This window comes from Macaca fascicularis, chromosome 1 (assembly GCF_037993035.2).
Source record: "Macaca fascicularis isolate 582-1 chromosome 1, T2T-MFA8v1.1".
Lineage (NCBI taxonomy): Eukaryota > Metazoa > Chordata > Mammalia > Primates > Cercopithecidae > Macaca > Macaca fascicularis.
In genome coordinates, this window is record NC_088375.1 from 56237485 (window position 1) to 56259945 (window position 22461).

The window sequence follows — 22461 nt, forward strand, 5'->3', positions numbered from 1 at the left end:
AAAGAATAAAAACCAAAATCCCTGCATTCCTTTGCAAGCCTGTAAATTGCATGGTTTTGTTTTTGAGTGCAATGGAAATGAGTAAGAACTGAATGGAATAATTTTTCATTTTGTAGTTTCTGATTGTGCAAAGGATCAAAACAAGGGTAAAGAACAATTAAAAACATGCTAACATTATTCTATTTCTGTGTAAACATCTACAGGAACAGAAAAAGCCTTTTAATGTAAGTACATGTGCACAAAAGTCAGCTTTTTGTGTGTGACTGAGAAAGCTCTCATAGATAAGTGAGCTAGCTCTGAAATACATAAAACCTTTTCATATGTAAATAAAGTAAAACCTGGCAGCTCTACCATCTGTGAGGGTGTGAGAGTTCTTGGAAAATGACTCATTCAGTTAGGCAAAGATGTGAAACCATATTTGAATGTAAAAATATGCAAACTACATAGAAACTAGGATACTGGGGACAGCAACAGCACATGCTCTTAACAATAGAGTGTTTAGAATAGATGTGAGATTGTTGAGAAATTGACAAATACTACAATAGTGAATGAAAAAACTGAAAGTAACAAATACTGCTTTTGAAAAATTGATCTTAGTATGTAAAAATAAGTGTTAAAGGGCCTACAGAGATCATTTATTTCAACACCATTTTACGGATTACAGCACTAAAAAAGAATCTTAGGCCCAGAGAGGTTGACTGAGTTGCCAGTAGGACATAGGAAGCTGGTGGTGCTGGCAGGACTGGATGTACAGTGTGCTGACACCCAAGTCTCATCTTTTGCTTCTAGGCCTGGCTCCACTTTACTTCTGAGAAAAATCCTCTACTGACTTTAATGTGTTTCTACAGTATTTAGGGCCTAAAAGATTATCCTTTCTTTTGTGCAGGCTCAGGAATTTATTATTAACTTGAGTGCTCCATGTAACATATTCAAGCTTTCACATCCAGAAAACTGGCGTCTTGATGGTTTTCATGAGATAAGACAGAAGACTACATCTTACGATATAAGGCAAATCACAATGCTTTGTTTTTCGGAATTATCTTTTCACATGATAACTCTCCAAATGTGCAATTTTAGTCATTATTTTATTTATCTAAGCTCTGCAGGGTAGAGAAATTGAATTCTCCAAGTCTGTGTTGAGTAGAAATCCTCCAATGCTGTCCTAATGTCAGGGAGACACAACTTTAATTGATGCCTTTCCCTCCACTCCCTCAAAAAATGGGAGCCAGTTTTTCTAGGAACGTTTGATATCTTTCTCTTCTTTAACTGGGAATCAGTTTTCGTTCTAATAAATGGGGAATTATACCTTGTAAAACCAATAAACTGGTTTGGTTTTCCTTGCCCCAAAAGTTGGGAAAATGGAGAAACAAATAGAATTCAAATTTTCCTCCATTTACCTAACATGCATATAAAATTGACTATTTCTGAGATACTAAGATATGTGATAAAATTTTAAGTTTTTCTCCTAAAAAGAAACAATGATACTAGTAATCTAAAACAGGGATCCCCAATGCCTGGGCCACAGACTGGTATCTGTCCGTGGCCTGTTAGGAACTGGGTCACCCAGCAGAAGGTCAGTGGTAGTTGAGCAAGCATTACCACCTGAGCTTGGCCTCCTGTCAAATCAGCAGTGGCATTAGATTATCATAGGAGTACGAATCCTATTGTGATCTGCACATGTGAGGGATTTAGGTTGCATGTTCCTTATGAGAATCTAATGCCTGATGATCTGAGGTGGAACGGTTTCATCCCAAAACTATCTTGCCCTGCTACCCCTCCATCCTTGGAAAAATTGTCTTCCATGAAACGGGTCCCTGTTCTAAAAAGGTTGGGGACCACTGATCTAAAACAATGATCAATTAAAATCATTTCAGTTTATGATTTTAATTCCAGTCTAAACAAAAGTTAATTATTGTTACCAAACTATACATATAGTCAGAGATTCATATATTTGAAGATTATATGAATAGTTTGGTGACAATAATTAACTATTGTTTAGACTGGAATTAAAATTTGTCTGCATCTATTACTTGAAAATCAAAGACTTTATAGTACCCATGCTTCTTACTAATGCAAATACTGGAGCTGTGCAGGTAAGCAGTTTGGTAAGAAGCGAAGGGTGTGAACATTGGAGTCACACTGCCCAGTTCGAAGCCCAGTGCTGCCACTGTTATACAAACAACTCCAGGCAAGTTCCTTTGTTTTGCTTCTCATTTTGTAAAACAAGAGCACTAGTACTGCTTACACAGTAGGATTGAGATAATATATACATTTTGCTAACAAAGTACTTAGTATTTAACAAGAATTTAGCTTAGCTAAATTCTTGACTGGGCTAGTGGTACACTAACCTAATATATCCCCTGGGAGTTTTCTTTGTATTTCTTTTTTTTTTTTTTTTTAATTTTTTTCAAAGTTCCAAAATCTGTTACTAGCTTATTTATCATTTACTTTTTTCTTTTAAAATAGTATCTGTTTAGTTGAGATCAGACAGACAGAATGATTATAAAACCCATCTATGTTTAAAAATGGCTATATAACCCATCATTCTTTGTCTCTGTCTCTCTGTTTTACTGGTTTCCTCATTGATTACTGAATTAAATAAAACCATTGACATGTTCATTTTTAGATCTGTTGAAGAGTCATAATTATATCTTGCTTAAAGATGATCTTTTAGCAAATTACCTTTTAACACAATTAAGAGTACATTTTCTAAATCGATGAAAAGGAGAAGGAATAAAAAACCCACGCCCACTAAAAAGCTGTCATGACCATGTATTTCTTTCAAGTGTTACTCTTCTGCATTCTTGACTTACTCCAAGTTAAATGATAAGGTCATAATTATTACTAGAAAAGATATAGCAACAGTGGTATTTTGTTTTGTTTAATTCAGTGCTGATGTATGAGTTATGTCACATTTCCTGTAAATGTAAATTTAAGGTTCGCATTTCAAATTTCTTAATATAAAAACATGAAGCCATAAGCAACCAGGTGGCACTCACACACCTTTTTTTTTTTTTTTTTCTTGAAAACTATGTTGTACATTTAGTTGGTGGCTCTGTAGTTCACATGGATTTCTGGTTTCATGTCACAGACCATACTCAAGAGCTGGTTCATCACACTTTCCATATGTTTATTGTAGTGTTCATTAAGTTCTTGTATCTTCCCTAATGTTTGTTCTTCTATTTCATCTGAGAGATTACTCTGAGAGCCCATTATCTACCAAAACAAAACAGACAGAATTCATATCATAATACAATTGTTTTACAAGTTAAATTTGTCCTAGCCTGTTTACTGATGATTGTCCTATGATGCACAATTTTTGTAGATTTTTTTTCGGAGAACCAACAGGATCACCAATGCTATGAGTGGGAAGGATGAACTTTCATAAAATATTGAAACTGGTCATAGCAGGTTACTTTCAGTTTTAACCAACCTCCACATGTTACAAATTGAATACACATTTGTAATCATTAAACCGTGCCCAGAAGTTCTTTTCCATCACATTTTTCATGTATTTATAATCGTTTCCATTTAGTTCCCATATATTCCCTATTGTTTACCTTCCGAGTTATAAGTCTGGAAAACATAGTTGAAAGACACCATTAAACCCACTTTTGCTGGTTTTTAAAGACTGAATAACTAGTTTTTCTATTTTTAAAATACATTATCTGAATTGTGTCTTGTTTTTATCAGGAAGACATTCACAATGTGTCCTGTAAGATACCTTTATGTGCACAAATGTATTTCTTTTCTTTCTTTCTTTTTTTTTTTTTTTTGAGACAGAGTCTTACTGTGTCACCCAGGCTGGAGTGCAATAGCGTGGTATTGGCTCACTGCAACCTCCGCCTCCCAGGTTCAAACGATTCTCCCGCCTCAGCCTCGCAAGTAGCTGGGACTACAGGCATGTGCCACCACACCCTGCTAATTTTTGTATTTTTAGTAGAGACAGGGTTTCACTATGTTGGCCAGGCTGTTCTCAAACTCCTGACCTCATAATCTGCCTGTCTTGGCCTCCCAAAGTGCTGGAATTACAGACGTGAGTCACAGCACCCAGCTGCTGAAGTGTGTTTCTTTGGGTAATAGATATTATCTTGAAAAATTTAGTGTAAGTAGTATTTCTTTCAAATTGAATATGCTTGTTCATTTAGTTACATCATAATTGTAGACACAGTTTAATATATCTTTCTAATTGCTCTTTAATTGCCAGAGATTCCCATTATTTTCCATTATCTTCTCTTTCCATGTAGCTTCTTTATCAAGGAATGATTTGACCAAAATATAATTTCATCAGAGGAGTTAACAATTTAAAGGAATTCTGCAGTGAAACACTTTGAAAGTTAGCCTTTACTAAAGCAAAAAATCAACTCCTAATGTATCTCCTTTGTAAATTCAGCCTTTCTTAAACATGGCATTTTAAAGACAAGAAGACTGTTTTATGTTTGTTTGCTTTTTCCTTCTGTGAGTGTTTAGGAAAAGTATGCATTTAATTTAATCCAAGATACTCCAGTAATGATTGACTTCTACTTCAGGGTGGTTAGACTATTCTAAATTCTAAAATCTGCATGATCTTTTTGAGTCCTAGGCTTGAAATCAAATGCCACTGAAGTGCTTGGGTTCGAGTTCTTTTCTGTTTACAGTCCAGGCAATGGGGTCTTCTCAGTTCAAAGAAAATAATTTTGAAAAGTTACAGCTTCTAAGACATCAAATAACTTTTGCAGAATAACATTTTGATAAGTGAGTATACAAGAAGCAGAAACATATGGATCGAATTTCCCTTGCTAAGAAGAAATTTTAAAATAGAAGAGATCTACTTATTGAAATGGTTCTACCAAGCTCAAAATTTTTCCTCTAAATTTAGTGTCTTAAGTGGGATTCTACTAAATTAAAAAAAATTGTCTAAATTCAATGTCTTCTAGTGGTAAAAAATAAAAAACAAACTTGTGAAACTATTACCTACTTTTCTTTGGAACAGTATTAAAAATAGTTGTCTTTGGGTTGGTTTAGTGTAACTGTTGCGAATGACTTTGGAAAAGTTAATCTCAATCTCAGGTTCTCTATTTTTTTAAATAGGGATAATATCACCCATTTGATAAGATACTATAAAATGCAAACCAGATTCATTGGTAAGTGTGCAGAGCAGTTGTGTCTAACAAAAGTGTAATATGAGCCACAAAGGCAGCTCATATATATATATATAATTATAAATTTTCTAGAAGCCACATTAAAAGTGTAAAAGAAGTAGGTGCAGTTATTTTAATAATATATTTAACCTAATAATATTCATATTTTGACATACAATCAATATAAAAATTATTACATTCTTTTATTTCATACTAAGTCTTTGGAATATGGTATGTATTTTACACTTAAAGCACATCTTGATTGGGACTAGCTACACTTCATGTGCTTAGTAGCTACATGTGAAGTGGTCACCATTTTGGACAGTGCAGCAATAAATGACAGCTGTTAATATTAGTTGAATTCTTAATGTGGCTTTTCAAGACACCCTAATCATTTTCCAGACAGACTTATAAAGATGACTCTTAGCACAGAAGTTTAACTCTGAACAAGTAATCAGTACATGTTAGTGATTACTAGTATAATTTTCACTGATTACTTATACTTTTCAAATTTTTCCAATCTGTTTTGTATTTTCAGAAACATTGTAATACCCTTGTAATATCCCATAATCCTGTGTCTCATCCTGCATAATTAAACAAAATATTGTTTCTGAGTTTATTTGATGCCCAGTGATTTGAGTTTCTGCAGTGTTTCCTATGCAGTACTATAACAATGACTAGTCATATACTATTTTAAATGGTTTTCCTAGGGAAGAATTCCATATCTTGATATCTGCAGGCTGAGTATTGATTTAACTCATGTAGGAGTTTCAGTGAATGAAGGTAAGTGGCACAAAGGCAAGAATCATGTTCCTTGATGTATTATAAGTGCCTTAAACACTATCTGACACTTAATAGATGCTCAATATACATTCGTATTGAGTAGAATGATCAGATCTCTTGATATTACAGAGAACTCATTACCTATGTTCTGTTGCTCATGTTGGTGGAAGCCTGTTACCTGAATGTTTGGAAGAATGTATAAGTTAGTAGTCGATAAATCTGTAACATGTCATGATAGGTTTAAGAGTGACATGTGAGGACTTCTCCATTTTAATTTTCAGAATGTCAGTGTTGAAACTGATGTATAGCTTTACACCATAATGACTGATGGTGATGGAAGATCTTTAAATATTCAATACGTTTCCTTATAAGTTGTTTAAATGTTCCAGTTTAAGGTAAAGCAGAGCTTCAGGTCCCATCGTCACAAGAAAAACAATTTTATGCTCTCAATTTGTGACTGTCTCCAGCAAACAAAATGCTCTTGGGATATAAATTCAGGAAGAAAGAGTAAAGATATAAAGGTCTTCAGTATGCCCAAGGCAACCATTTTCAGATTTTTTTTTTTTTTTTTTTTTTTTTTTGAGACGGAATCTCGCTCTGTCTCCCAGGCTGGAGTGCAGTGGCACGATCTCGGCTCACTGCAAGCTCCGCCCCCCGGGTTCACAACATTCTCCTGCCTCAGCCTCCCGAGTAGCTGGGACTACAGGCACCCGCCACATCGCCCGGCTCATTTTTTGTATTTTTGGTAGAGATGGGGTTTTACCGTGTTAGCTAGGATGGTCTCGATCTCCTGACCTCGTGATCCGCCCACCTCGGCCTCCCAAAGTGCTGGGATTACAGGCGTGAGCCACCGTGCCCGGCCCATTTTCAGATTTTCTATTTAGATTCATGATCTATCTGACTTTTACTTGTATTAACAACAGATTTAATTTTTCTACTATAGTCCAGATTTCTTTTTAGCAATGTAATATCTTCTTTAGATAGGGTAGCACTAAGGAAGGGATAAATAGATTTTTGATGAAACAATATTTGCTAATGTACAGCCCACATTGGGATACCTGCTTCCGTTGATAAGTCAGGGAACTTGAAAAATCACATATATTAACAAGAGCTAAAAAGCAACAAAAAGTAACATCAAGATACAACACCCACAGCAGACAGGAGGCTGGTTTCTTGAGTCTCCTCCCAGACCTCTTAATTGCCCTGGGTTAATGAGGATGAGATTTAAGTGGAATAGCAATATGCCTGACATATGGAGGTCACGCCAAGGAGAGAAGATCTGTGCTAATGGTTTTACAATATGCTTGAAGTAGCCGAGGCTTAAATATGCTGACCTTTCTATGTGAGCTTTTGATCAAATAACTGTGAAATTGGCTTGGAGTGCTAATTATGAGAGCGATGAGGAGTTTTAATTATTTAATTATGAACTAAAGCAGAAAACAAATAACCAGAACAAGATATATATCTGATAAGATTCCTCTGGGGAAATGATATTTGAAGAGATTTAACATCAGCACTTTCTGAAATTGTGATCAGTTCTGTTATTACTTAAAAAAAATGGAAATAATTATATCAGAAATATCCTATATAAGATAATCAAAGCTGGAGAATGTTAAGGATGATTATTTTCTCAGGTCCTAATAGATTATGGCTATGATAGGATTCAATAAGAAAGAAAATCAAAGAAAAAAATATTATTCATTCTTTCAACAAATATTTATTGCATGTCTACTGTGTGGCAGGCACTGTTCTAATGTCTAGGAAAATAGAGACCAAAACCAAGAAATGATTCTTTTGGTGTTTAAAGCCCCAGAAGGAAAGATAGGCAATATGCAAAAAAAGTAAATATAAAATATATCAGATAATGCTAAGTGTATGAGGAAAAAGAATGGACTACAATATGTATTTATGACAGACACAATTTTAGATAAAGTGATCAGGAAGAGGCACTAACAATTGAATTGAGATCAGAGAAAGATGAATGTATCTAAAGAAAAAAAATGTAGGACATGAGAATGGTACATGCAAAGGCCCTGTGGTAGGGGCATGTTCTATCTGTTTGAGGAAGAACAAAAGACCAATATGGATAGAACAGAACTAATAGAGTCTAGGGTGGTAGAAAATGTGGTGAGAGAGATAGCCAAAGGCCAGTCATGGAGGGTTGTATGAACTTAGGACTTTAGGATTTCTTATTTTTGAACACTGATAAAAATTTGTGTGTTTGCTGAGTGGTCCACTTAATCCTAGAAAGGACATTTTTTATTTGACAAAAAAGGTTTTGTTATTATGTAGTCCAATTTATCTGATCCTACATGAACTCCTTATCCATTACCATTAAAATAAAAGTTGTAAATAAAGAAGATTTCCAAATCGCTAATAATTTATTTGAAATGTCAGGCTTCTGCACAGAGCTTTGTTTATATTTTTACTGAGGCCAAAATAAAATGTCATAAAAAATTTAGTTATGATACATGGAGTTTAGCACTTTCTTTTAGCCCATGTTGCAACATGGAAAGGAAGGTGTAGGCTCCAAAGATTTCATGCATTTATGATTTACAGTAAGCTGCAGATATTTAAAAATATGCCAGTGTAGGAAAAAGCATTTCTTTATCTCTAAATGAAAGATTTATTGAATGAGTCAGCCAGTTGCAAAGGGAAACATCAGGAAATACCAGAAAGCTTTTCAGCAATTTGCAGCAATATCTACTTTGGTCATTTGTAAATCTTGGAAATGTTATTTATGTAACTAAACATATATATTTATATAAAAACAGGTTCTCTCAAGTTTTTTCTTACTAAAATATGTTAGTCAACAATCAGTGGTAGGAATGAGACTTTAAGCAATCCATTCAACTTGTATATTTGTGAATATGATTTTTAACATATACTATATATTACGTAATAACTACTGATTGACCCTTTGTGTGAGAAATTAAAAATGCGTTGAAAGTGAAAACGTAATATCAGTAATTATTATGTTTAAGATTTAGCTTGATGTTCAGCTTGGTTGAACTATATCTTCTCAATTACAGCATATTTTTTTCTCTCAGTATTCTATATTACACCTTATGAATATGCGTCTTATCTATTCTGCATAAGAAACAGTGCTGACTTTCTCTTTTTTTTTGTTTTTGAGACGAAGTCTTGCTCTGACGCCCAGGCTGGGGTGCAGTGGCACGATCTCGGCTCACTGCAAGCTCCGCCTCCCAGGTTCACACCACTCTTCTGCCTCAGCCTCCCGAGTAGCTGGGACTACAGGCACCCGCCACCACGCCCGGCTAAATTTTTGTATTTTTTTAGTAGAGATGGGGTTTCACCGTGTTAGCTAGGATGGTCTCTATCTCCTGACCTTGTGATCCGCCCGCCTCAGCCTCCCAAAGTGCTGAGATTACAGGAGTGAGCCACCGCGCCCGGCCAGTGCTGACTTTCTTACTCACCTTAGATTGTATTAATCGAAACTCCTTATCTCTCTGCATTCTGTACTGGTCAATTTCTACCATTGCTTCCTCCTTGGCTTGCTTCAATCGCTTTCCTTTTCCTGAAAATTAACAATTATATATATATACATATATTAACAAGGATATATATAAATAACTGTATATATATGTTACACACATATGCATATGGAACTGCAAACTTAGTTTTTTAAAAATAGATACATTCCTCATTATTTTTTGATTATTTTTTCTAGAATGGCAAACTTTACTAAAAAACAATAGATATTGAAAATTTTATTATTTTTTATTGGATTCTTCAGGGCACGTAAATGACAACTTTTTTTTCACACTTACATGTTTAAATAAAATATCTGCCCATTTACTCACAGCAGTAATGCCAGAGAACAGATTTTAGCTGTCACTTATTCAAAAAGACATTATTTGGTCAGATTTTCGGTCTTGATTTGCTGCCAGAATCCTTCAGTCCACACCAACTGGATCCTATTTAACACTGGCAGATCTCCAAAATCGCTACAAACATGCAACTCAGACTCTATCAAACTAAACTTACAATTTTTAAAAACGGTTTACTGGGATTTTTCCTTACCGTTTGTTGACTCTACAATGTCTGATTAAGCCTCACAATACATCAAAGCAATTTTTTTTTTCTTTTTTTTTTTGGTAACTTTCTCTGAGGGGAACTTGCTTGAAAGTGGCTATAAAACCAATTGTTTTTAATGATTAGGAGATTTAGTTAAGTAGCCTTTTTTCTTTTATTAAGAGCAAAGGTGTAAGCCTTAGGCTAGCAGACAACATAAATGAAAGTTTTAGACGAATACAATGCTGTGGTAATCATTAGCTGAGCACATGACTTTTTCTGACAACAAGAGTAAGTTTGGTGGGGGGGCGTGGTTATAGACTAATATTAATTGGTGCTTTGCTCTCTCCACCCACCACCTTGGGGCTTAGCTACTAATGCTTCATGATCATTAAAACTTTAAAGAAATTCTGAACTACATTAAAATTCTTTTTTTCTATGAATCTATTGTCTTTCAATTTCAGTAAAATACCTGTATTCTTTTGCCCATTTAATAGATTTTTCCTCTGATAATGTTTCTTAAGTATTGTTTACAATTTCTGTCAACCATTTGTTATATTGTAAAGACTTTGAACTATAAAAAAATGTGTTCTCAGGTAGCATGAAAGAAAATCCGAGTGTAAACTTTTATTTGTCTTCCATTTACCTATGTATGTATCTACCTTTGCAGCATTTGCACAGAGATTATTTCTCAATTTCTTTCTCTTCTGAGTTGCTTCACTAGTCACTGTATGTATGTGGAATAAAAAGAGTCACTGAGTTACGTATTGAAATGTGTCTCTTTTAATGTCTACCACCCTTGAATGGAACTGGGAAGTCCTCATTCAGGACAGACATTTCGCTCTGCCTACACTTTCTTTAAAATCCAAGGTCTGCTGAAAACTGCTGCTCTTCTGTTGCTTGAGGCTTAATGGAACATTAATAGCAATGCTTATCTTTATCTTAATTAATGCTCATTACCATTTTGTATATACCGATTCCTTCATTCTCTATAGTTGTAACCATTTTGTGACAACTACACGTATGTTATTCACAGAGATTCTCTGTGAACAGAATAAATCAATGATATGTTGGTAGGAAAAACTATTCCTTGATCTCCAACCTGCTTTCTTCTATCTGTTTGTCATTTACATCAGGACAAAAATACAGAATGTTAATGTATTGATTTTTGTTTAGTAATAATGGGTTGTAGGATACATAATTATTTTACAAAATAAATCACATGCCTCACTACTCTCCATCTTAATTGCATAATATCTAAAAATAGTGGTTTTAAAGTTATGCCTCTCTAGCACATTAAAAAAAAAATCATAGGAAAGGCTCTGTGTGCCCTACCCTTGAGCAGAATTCAGCACTCCACTAAGAGGCTGTATATTAGCTCCATCACACGGTGACAGGCTCAGAGTGTGTCTGTGATTCCCTTGTCATGGCACCAGTCACCTGCTGGTTCTCATTCAATTAAATGGGAGAGCCACAGGGAAATCGTTGCTGGCACAGCAATTTTCTGGATAGACTCAGCAGCTGCTGCTGTGTGAGAGCCTGCATATGCTCCACCTGATTTAATCCAGTGGAAAAAAACTGGAGCCTAAAGCCCACTGTTCTGTTAGAGGTGAAGCAAAATGCATGCATCAAATCCACTCATACTAACCTCTAACTTGCTTCTCTCTCTGTGTAAGAATATGGCAATTCTGAAATTATACTTATTTCTTTGTAAGCATTAAAAACATGGCTGCTGTGACCAAAAGTGGGAAGAAAAGACATTTGGACTGATTTTCAGGTGGTTTGTGGGAAAAGGATTAAGAAAATCAATTTTGGGCAGCAATTTTACACACTGAACTCTGTGTAGGAGACAAAGGGTAATGCTCGAAGATGGAATCTTCCTGGCCTTCTCATTAGGACAGGCCAGGTGAACTGACTGTTCCCAGAGGTGATAAGTTCGTGAGGTACAGATAAACCTAATTCTGTTGATTGCTAAATTTGTTCTAGACTCTTCCTGATAGAGAAGATAGGATTTCATTTATCATCTAAGGCAATCAGAATCATGCACTAGGCATCACTGCAATAAAACATTAGAAGCTTTGTAACTTTTAGCAGGTTACTGAGTTTTCTCATCTATAAGACAGAGTTAATAATGTACTATAAAAAGTTATTGGAGGGATTATTAAAAATGTATATAAAATGCTTGACAAAAGTAGTTATTTAATTATTTTAAATCATTATTAGGAAAACAGGTCCAATTCCTAGGGGCCTTTTGCTAAAAAAAAAAAAAAAAAAAAAAAGGCAAGGAGTGAAAAAAAAAGAAGGTAAGGAGTAAAGCATGAGTTTGAGGAGAAGTCCTTAGGCTGTCACTAGAGAAGCCTCTGGAAGCTTTCTCTAGGATATTTAATTGGAGGTATGCAGAGGACAGCTGGGCAGACAAGATTGGGATGCAGGAGGAAGGTCTGAAATGAGGACAGAGATTTGCATGTTAGTCATTGGGGCCTGTTTATGTGCTGGTTATAGCAATGGGATTTAGACAGAAGTCAAGGGAGAGTATACAGAATGAGGAGAAAAGAAGGCTAAAGTCTCAACTTGGGGGAATATTAACACTCAACCTTCAAGAAAAAGGAGGAGGAAGCTTGGAAGGAGCAAGTAGTAGTCAGAGAAGTAGGAGAAACCAAAAGACAGAAGAGAACATTCCAAGAAGGATATGGCCAGCAGTATCAAATGACACAGAGAACTGACACAGAGAACTGAAATAAGAGATATTTAATCAATGTTACTAGATGTCTATTATGCACCACACACTATTGTAGATCTATGGATATAGCAGTGAAAGCTGCAAACTTTTTGTTTCATGGAGTTTGTGTTCTGAATGTAGTTGGGGAGATAAAAATAGAAAATGGACAATAAGTATATAATATGTCAGGGATGATGATGAAGAAGAAAGGAGAATAAGGGGTAGAGAAACATGGTGGTGGATTCTACTTTAGACAGCTCAGGCCTCTCAGATGAAACAGTATGTGAACAGAGGCCTAAAGGAATAAGGCAACTAGTCATGCAGATATCTGAAGGGGAGAAGTCTTCCAGGCAGAGAGAACAGCAAGTGCAGAGGCCTTGAGGTGGGAGGATGTTTGCCATGCTGAAGGGAGAGCAAAAATACCATCATAGCTGGAGCAAAGAGAAGAGGATGGTTGAATGTTAGGAGATGGTATTAGATAGTAGCAGGACCAGGTCATATTGATCTCACAGGGCATGGTAAGAATTTTGGTCTTTGGAATACTAAATTCATGAAGGGTTCTTAGCCAAGGCTTGACACAATACTACTTGTGATTTAAAAGTATTTCTTGACTGGGCATAGTGGCTCATGCCTGTAATCACAGCACTTTGGGAGGCCGAGGCAGGTGGATCATGAGGTCAAGGGATCAAGACTCTCCTGGCCAACATGGTGAAACCCCGTCTCTACTAAAAATACAAAAGTTAGATGAGCATGGTGGTGCATGCCTGTAGTTCCAGCTACCTGGGAGGCTGAGGCAGGAGAATCTCTTGAACCCAGGAGACAGAGGTTCAGTGAGTCGAGATCACGCCACTGGGAACAGAGTGAGACTCTGTCTCAAAAAAAAAAAAAAAATTTCTTTGGCTGGTGTGGTGAAAATAGAAAATACACTGTGGGGTAAAGGAGAAGCAGAAAGATCAGTTTGGAATTTGTTGCAATTGTTCAGGCAAATGTTAATAATTGCTGGAAATGGTAAAGTAGTAGTGGAGCTGGCAAGAAGAGGGTAGATATATTTTGGAGGTGGAGCTGATACATGAGCATGAGAGACAGGTACGAGTCAATGATGACACCAACATTTTATTTTGGGGATGGAGTCAATACTGCAATTTCGTTGATATGCCTATTCAATATCCAATAGTGACGCTGAGAAGGCTGATGTTTACATGAACTTAGAGATCAGGGAAGCAACGAGTGCTGGGAATATCAAGTTTGGGAGTTATCAACATGAAGCTGGTATGTAAAGCCATGAGATTAGATGAGACCACCTCAGAAGTATCTGCTGATATATAAGAGAATAGGTCCAAATTGGGGTCCCGACTTTAGAGATTGAGAAGACAATAGGAAGCCAACCATAAGAGTAGTGTTCCAAAGTCAAATGAAGAAAGAGTTTCAAAGATGAAAGAGGGATCTAATTGTGAATGAGATATTGAATTAACATTGGGTTTAGCAAGACTGGTGATCTTGGCAAGAGGAGCTATTGGTGGAGTTATACGAAGAAATGTTCAATAGAAAATGGAATGAAAAATTGTAGACACAGGGAATATAGGCAATTTCTTTGAGAAGTTTTAACCAACAAAGCAGAACAAAGAAAATAAAATAAGGGCTCAAGGTGGTCAAGTGGATTTGACAGTTAGAGGGTTTAATTGTGCCCCCCGAAAAGATATGTTGGAGTCCTAACTCCTGGTACCTCTAAATGTGACCTTACTTGGAGATAGGGTCTTTGCAGATGTAATCAGGTTAAAATGAGGTATAAGGGATTAAGATGGGTCCTAAATCCAATAATTGGTTCTCTTATAAGGGAAATTTGAATACAGAGGCATAGAGTCAGAGCAGACACACAGGGAGGAAGGCCATGTAATAATGGACATACAGATTCAAACGATGCAGCTGCAAGACAAGGAGTGCCAAGGATGACTGGCTACCACAATGACCAGGAAAGAGGTATGGGTGTTTCTCCCTTAGTTCCTCCAGAAAGATCCAACCCTGCTGGAACCTTCTGTTTGGACTTCTGGCCTCCAGAACTCTGAGATAATCAATTTCTGTTTAAAGTCACCTAGTATATGGTAGTTTGTTACAGCATCTCTAGGAAACAAATGCAGAGAATCAGCAAGGAGCATAGAGAAAACAATGCTAGTTGAGCATTGGAGCCAAAGCCAGATACCCTAGTGCGGTGAAAAGAGTAGATATTGAAATGAATGTGCCACCTGACAAAAATATGCATAAACAGTTCAGAAGCCATTTTTATTTGCTGTATAAACAAAGGGTACTTTGGTAATGTTTGAAGATTTCTGTTAGCGATAACAATTTTTGATCTATTCTACCACTCAGAAAACAAAGCAAAACCAAACCAAACAAAACTTCTTGGCTTTAGGGGGTTGTCAATATTAAGATGAAACCAACCTGATTCAAAGAATGCTCTTACTTTTCCCAGCTACTACAAACATTGGGAAAGAAATGTCACCAGAAAAACAAAGAGGCAACCTCTCCTTTGGTGACTGTCACTGCTAGAGCTTCTCTTACACTAAATCTATTGCCTGTCAGATCTCCACTTCCTGGATATTTTCTTTTGCTTTTCTTCTACTTGTATTGTCCTTGTTAAAAATGCAATAAATAGTTTTGTGTAGCTCCTGGACTGAATATAACCAAATCCTATTAATAGATGAAAATGCTCTGTGGTTATTATTTTAATATTACCTACTTGAAGAAATGAAAGCCCAATACACTTACAAATACCCTGTTAGTCTGTGGACTATAAAGGAAGAGGAAGTATTTACAGGCCTACAAAACATGCAAGACAGGCCATGAAATTCTTATACAACAACTTTTATTTTATTAGTTTATTAAAAGTCTTGTCTTTATGAACAAAAGCATCCACTTGCATAGTGAAGAATTTATTAAATCGAGGTGCTTGTTTAAATAATTCAGAATATATGCATATTTGGAAGCAAATAGGAAATTTGCTGATTTTAAAAAATTATTGATGGTTGGCATCCTAAAGACCCACAAAAATAAATCTGAATTATAGTATTATCTGATGTATTATCTAGAATGCAGAAATATTTTCTTAAGTATTTATTTTGCACCGAAGTATAATTCAATGAAAGACCTCATAGAGGACCAGCTTAAGAAATCTCCAGGACTTAACTATTTTGCTGTTTTTGCAACAAAATTCTTTTTATTGGATATTAAAATAATATTAATAGCTAAAATTTCTTGAGCAACTTCTATATGCCAAGTGGTGCTTTAAGTCTTTCATAAGTGTTAACTCAGTTAATCATGACAACTCCAAGAGGTAGGTACTGTTAATATCTCCATTTTGAGGCTGAGGAAATAGGCACAGCAAGGTTAAGAGGTAACCCGCCCAAGGTCACACAGCTAATAAGAAGCAGATGTTAGAGAGGCACCCAGGCAGAGCAGCTGTAGGGGATGAGCACTGACCATACGATTTTTAGAGAAAGCTAGACGAGTGTGTTCTTCACTTGTATTACAATTGTCTACAGCTTTTAGACATTTTTATTATAGCTGCTTGTTCAATTTTTCTCATCTCCGGATTGGAAAATTTACCTTTTTTTTTTTTTTTTTTGCTGTTTCTTTCAATCTCTATCCTGTAATGCAATTTGTCATTTTTAGTTAAGCACAAATGCTACTTTCTGCAGCTTCCAAAGTAAATAAATTGAGTGTTTATTTCTAGGAGAGTTTACCATGTATGTTCAGAAATGATTTGGAATATGAGTTCTTTATGTGATGTTGAATTGCATGCATTTGAGTATTTCAGAACGATGTTAATACAGAGCTATAGAGTTTTAAAAGTTTGCAATGGGTGTAAGTGAAGTAAATACTTCTCTTAAAAAAGGTCATGACTAAAAGTAAAAATGCAACATATTTCAGAGAAACACAAGTCTCTATTCCTCCTGTTGATAATGGTACTTTGAATTTCTAATCTAATTTTGATTGAAGTTTCAGGTCAATACCCCAACCTGGATCTCCAGGGCAGATCTCTGATGTTTAGGTAACTTGTCTTGGACCAACACACCCACTTCTATGTTTTGATTAATGAACAATTTATTAAGTAAAGAGCATTGAATCTAGGTAAGATAATTTAAAGTAGTGCAAACTACTGTGATTTCATCTAAATTCAACCAAAATAGTAAGGCTATTTTACACATAAATATGTGTGAGAGCTTTAACTAATAAATATAACCTGTAATCAGTGAATACAGACAAATATCTGAACATTTCTAGTCATCCTACCAGAAGCAGTCCCAGTTTCTTTGTTTTAGGAAAAGTAGACCCAGAACTTACAGCAGGGGTAAAAACAAATGGAATGAGATCATTCTAGTCTATTTCTTTCTTCTATTGTTATTACTTATAGTAACATACAAAAATACATGACATATATTAAAAATAAAAATAACTCTAGTGTGTATTTTGCTTTACTATCTTACACATATTTTTCTGATTCTTGCAACCTCTTGTTCATATGTATGTGTGTCTGTGTGTATTATAACTTCTATTTTTATTTACAGAAAGAAAATCTGAAACTTGGAGATGTTAAATGACATTAAGAATCATTGGTTTTCAACTCAAGCCAATGCTTTTATACTCTGCTACTTCCCAGTCTGACTTCCGAAGCCTGTCCACATTCCTGCCCACGTCCCTGTCACATTTCATCTCTCTCAGTAGCTGGTGTATGTCTTGAGAGCAGAGACATGCATATTCAATTTCTATAGACCTCATGGCCTTCTGGAGAGTTCCTGATACATCAAGTTCATAATCCCTTATCTGTATCCCTAAAGGCAAAACACATAGACCATATACTGTATTATGTAGTAATTGCACCAGGATCTGAGGCAGTTCTCCTTAATGGAATATATTAATATTTTTGCAGCATAATATAAAAATAACCGTATTAATCTTGTATTTTCCTGAAACTATTAACATGTGAATTGCTGTTTTCTTTATCTTTCCCTCTTTCTTGCCCTTCCTTCTTCCTCTCTTTCTTTTTCTTAAAAATAATACATTCAAGAGTCTTGTTCTCGCTCTCTATGCCCAAGTTTCTGAGAGTCTTGCAAATAGATTTAAGAAAGAGAAAATGACCATAGACCTTCTAATAGTGGTGTTCACTATTGTGACTTCTTGGTCCTCATTCTGAATCTCATTATGCCTTAATATGTCAGAATTTCAAATGAATCTTTTTGTGGAAAAATAAAGCAAAAGTATATGGGTTTACTAAAATGATAACTATCTTTACCTCTCCTGTCATCGTGACTCTTTTCCCTTTTTAAAATAGTAATTTGTGCATTTATCTCACTGGGAAGTTCTTTAAGGAAGAACTAGGTCTTATTCATCAGTGTAAACGTCAAAGTGGCCTGGAATTAGTAGATACCCAATGAACACTTATTGAATTAAATAAACAAATGAAACAAAAACCACTGAAACATTAGGGAAATTATAACATACCTAGTATATAAGGTAATATTTCTATTTTGCCATAGATTGCTTATGTGAGTAAGCTGTTGTAACTATAAACTGTAATACCTGCTGATAGCTTTAAGAAAACAGTTTCTATCCAGTTAAAACTGACCTCAAAGCCTGTGGCTTCTGAGGCAAAGAGGACAGGCTGACATTCTCCATAAAACTGAGTGCAGAGGTTAGTTGTTGAAAGTCAAAATATTTTCCAGCATGTCTTTAAAGCCTGGGTATTTATTATTACTGGTTGAATATCCCCTTGAATATTCATGAACAAAGACATGGCAGGCTAAGAAAAAAGTATGCAGGTATTTTAAGTTACTGGCAAATGAAATGAACATTTTTGTATAGAAATAAGACAATATGTACTTTTCAATACTGAATTCTGAGGAAAGATTGCCCAAGGACAGCATATTCACTAGAGAAAAGGAAAAGAAATTGGACTTTTATCTTTATTCTGAAATTTGAAGCCAGGTTGCCCTTAGTGGCTCCCACCCCAAAACAACTTGCATTTTTAGCAATTCTTTTATTCTTTAAGGACTTGAAAAAAGGAGAAATAGTTGGTAAAAATTATTTGGGTCATACAATAATATTGATTAATCTATAGTCAATATTTGATTTTGTATCCTCCATAATAAGAAAGCAAAGGCAACATAACTATCACATCTTTAAATTATCTGATCTTCTGTTCTGAAAGTTTTAAATATTGTTAAAGAAGTGTTTTAAAAGGCCTGGCATGGTAGCTCACTCCTGTAATCGCAGTAATTTGGGAGGCAGAGGCAGGTGGATCTCTTGAGCTCAGGAATTTGAGACCAGCCAAGCAATATGGTGAAACCCCCATCTGTACAAAAATACAAAAATTGGCCAGGTGTGGTGCTGTGTATCTGTGGTCCCAGCTACTCTATAGGCTGAGGTATGGCTTTAGCCTGAGATGAAGGTTGCAAGGAGCCCAGATCATCTGCATTCCAGCCTAGGAACAGAAGCAGACCCTGTCTCAAAAAAAAAGAAAAGAAAAGAAAAGAAAAGAAAGAAAGGCAGAAAGAAAGAAAGAAAGAAAGAAAGAAAGAAAGAAAGAAAGAAAGAAAGAAAGAAAGAAAGAAAGAAAGAAAGAAAGAAAGAAAGAAAGAAAGAGAAAGAAAGAAAGAAAGAAAGAAAGAAAGAAAGAAAGAAAGAAAGAAAGAAAGAAAGAAAGAAAGAAAGAAAGAAAGAAAGAAAGAAAGAAAGAAAGGAGGAAGGGAGGAAGGGAGGAAGGGAGGAAGGGAGGAAGGGAGGAAGGGAAGGAAAGAAAACCCTGAAACTTTTAAAAAGAGAAAATTCTCTGTGCTGTTTCAACCACAGTCCTGAACTGCTTTGTTTTCTATAAAATTACTCTGCATTCATATCGTCTTGTAACCATTTCCACACTTTGCTGTAGGAAAAGAAATTGAGAAATAGGTAAAGTTTGCCTTCACTCTCTTTCTTCTTCCTTTCCTCTTCTATCATCTCCACCTGGAGTCATTCCTTTTGTGTTGTTGATGCCCATGTTGCTGAATGTTCAGGAAATCTATTTATCTTAAGAAAAGGAAATGAGTTTACCTGTGGTTTAAAACCTTCGTGTACCTGCCTTATTCTGGACTTACTTTCTTATGTTGTCCATGTATTCCTTCATTTCATTTATTACATTTAAATAATTCAGTACCTACTCCAATCCCATCACTACATTCATCCCAAGAGTTACATAAGTAACATTTTGAAAATATGGCCCCTGTTTTGCCAGACTGAATCTAATTGCAGAGGCAGGACACACAATCACAAGGAGAGCGAATGACACTGCAAATTATTGTAGATTGAATAATGAGGTGATATGAAATGGGATAGTGAAAAAAAAAAGTCTTGGCTTTGGGAACCTGAATTCCAGTTGTAGGTCTGAGACATATTAATTTTTTTATTATACAAATTGTGTAAATTTTGTAAAGCGCAGTGGTTAAGATCTGGGCTTGGAAATTACAGCTCATCTAAATCTTGTCTCTACCATTTACCCTCTGTGTGACCTTGGACAAGTTGTACAATTTCTCTAAGCATCACTTTTGCTTTTTCAGTAAAGGTTGTGAGGAATAAAGATAAGCAATGAGCATGGTGCCTGGCACAATATTTTCTATTTTTAATATATAACCTTGAACAAATCAGTGACTCAGTTTCTACATACATTGGGAATAATATTAATATCCTATTCATTTGGCTGTTGTGAGTATCAAAGAGAATAGGAAAGGGGTTGAAGTTCATTGAGGACATTCTATATGTAAGTACATGAATGCATGACTAAATGAAAAGACAGCTGAGTCCAGTGACAAGTGCCTGTAGTCCCAGCTATTTAGTAGGCTGAGGCAGCAGGATCTCTTGAGTTCAGGAGTTGGAGTCCAGCCAGGACAACATAGTGAGACCCCCATCTCTTGAAAATAAATTAATAAAAATAAAAAGAGAGGTAGAAAATGAGAATAAAATGAAAATATTTTAAAATATTAGATATTAAAAAGCTATCAAGAGGTTTGAGAATGAGCTGTTATTATTTTGATTTTATGGAAATGAAAACTGATGCTTATCAAAAGTAAGTAATTTGCTCAGGTTTACTCACTAATAAGTAGATTAAATCCAGAAGTTGTCTATCTCTTAACAATGTTGAGAAAACTGAGGCATGGCATAGCCAAGGTTTAAGCCCACATCTCTATAATCTTAATGTCCATGAACACGTGACCTCTCAAAAGAATCTGAATGAGGAAACTTCATCCGTACTCTAGAAATAAGGAACATATAGCTGGGTAATTTTAATGAATGGGTGAAGGTCTCACAGGGAGTACAGTAAACCAAAGTTTGAAACAAGGTCTGCCTAATCCAAAAGTCTACGCTTATCCTGCATTCCACTGCTTCGTTTATTTCGTGACAAACCCCTCACAAGTGAGACTTACTCTTCTTGGCTTCCTCTAGCTTGTCCTTGGCCCGTTTTTCTGCCTGAAGAAGCTGGTAGATTCCCTGAGACTGGCTCGTCATGGTAGTCTGCTCCAAGCAAGTGGCTTCTGTGAAATCTGGGAAGTAATGGGTTCACTTATTCTTTTAGAAATTAACATGTGACTCAGATTATTGTGTCAACAGAGAGTTCTAAATGCAGCTGTTTCAAACTGGCTTGATTGGCCTGGATAGCTGGGTCCCAAGGAAAGCCCGAGGTGGCATCTAGAAAAACAAGTTAAATCAATGTGAATAAATTGAGAACCTAACCATTTCTGCCAATCTTAGCTCTTCTGTATGAGATAAGGAGATATAGATGAGGTGTTGCATCTACTTATAAATAATGAGTAAGAGACCTTTTAAGAATGTTAATTTCCCTAATCTTCCAAGAAACGTTGACATGTTTACTGAATTTTTCTTTTAAGTAACAAGATCTTTCTTGTTCTTTGTCCCTGCAGTACTTTGTTTCAGGTCTTTTTCTTTGTTTCTAGTGATTCGGTTATCTGCTTGCAGAAAATGTGTTAATCTTTTGTTAGGAAAGAGATTCCCTAGCTTTGCGCATAGAAAGTGGACTAAGGATTTTTTTCCCCCAAGGTCTCAGGTGACAGGAATGAAAAGATTTCTTTTGGGCATTGTGCTGCTCTTAAGTAATGCTGTAGGTTGAAGTTCCAGGGAGATCTTAGTATTGTGACTAAACAATTAGTAATTTTAGCAGTAGTAATCGTAATAGAGATAGATTATAACTGTAGGTTTTGGGGTTAAAATAATTTAAGCATGCATTTTATATTATTCAGGGTTTGTGATAGGTATTGTCCTAAGACAGTACAATAAAATCCATCATACTGGATTTGATTCGATCCAGTAGCAATTGGACAAATGAGAATATTGGTCACAGAGAAGAATCACAAAGTATCATTTATATGTAACTAAAATTTTTATTTCAGGTGAAAGGCTAATCTTTTGACTTAGAATAAGGCTTTTCCCCCTGACATGATTTGCAGATTGGAGTTTCACATGTTATTGCTCTCATAAACTATACCTCTATTGCCTCATCTATAAGTGCCAGGTTCATCTTCTTTAATAAGATGTCTAGATTTAAAGATAATTGTAAAACAATCTGGGCACTAAATCTTTTAAGGTTTTAATGATTATTTTCTCCTAATCTTTTCAAGTTGTCTCATCCATACCTATGTGCCTACATTATGTGTGCATTATCTTCAGCAAATATTTTCAAAAGGAAAAACTTTTCCACAGGATCACTTTTACTTTTTTTTTTTTCAGTCACATTTAATCAGCTTATAAAGTACTTAATTTGTATTG

At 35.5% G+C, this 22461-nt stretch overlaps 1 protein-coding gene across 1 annotated transcript; it reads right to left on the bottom strand.

Moving 5' to 3' along the window:
• Nucleotides 1-101: 101 nt before the first annotated feature.
• ATP6V1G3 (ATPase H+ transporting V1 subunit G3) lies at nt 102-21216 on the bottom strand. Its single transcript, XM_005540334.5, has 3 exons — nt 21105-21216; nt 9341-9441; nt 102-3216 (listed from the first exon to the last, which is right to left on the bottom strand). Exons 1-3 carry the CDS (start codon nt 21184-21186, stop codon nt 3043-3045), a joined length of 357 nt encoding a protein of 118 aa, XP_005540391.2. The 5' UTR covers nt 21187-21216; the 3' UTR covers nt 102-3042.
• Between the last annotated feature and the right edge of the window lie 1245 nt (nt 21217-22461).

Coding starts and splice junctions, on each gene's coding strand:
- ATP6V1G3 (XM_005540334.5), bottom strand. CDS start 21,186: ATGACGAGCCAGTCTCAGGGAATCTACCAGCTTCTTCAGGCAGAAAAA. Junction 9,442..21,104: donor GCTAGAGGAAGCCAAGAAGA/GTAAGTCTCACT, acceptor GTTAATTTTCAG/GAAAAGGAAAGCGATTGAAG. Junction 3,217..9,340: donor TTCGATTAATACAATCTAAG/GTGAGTAAGAAA, acceptor TTGTTTTGGTAG/ATAATGGGCTCTCAGAGTAA.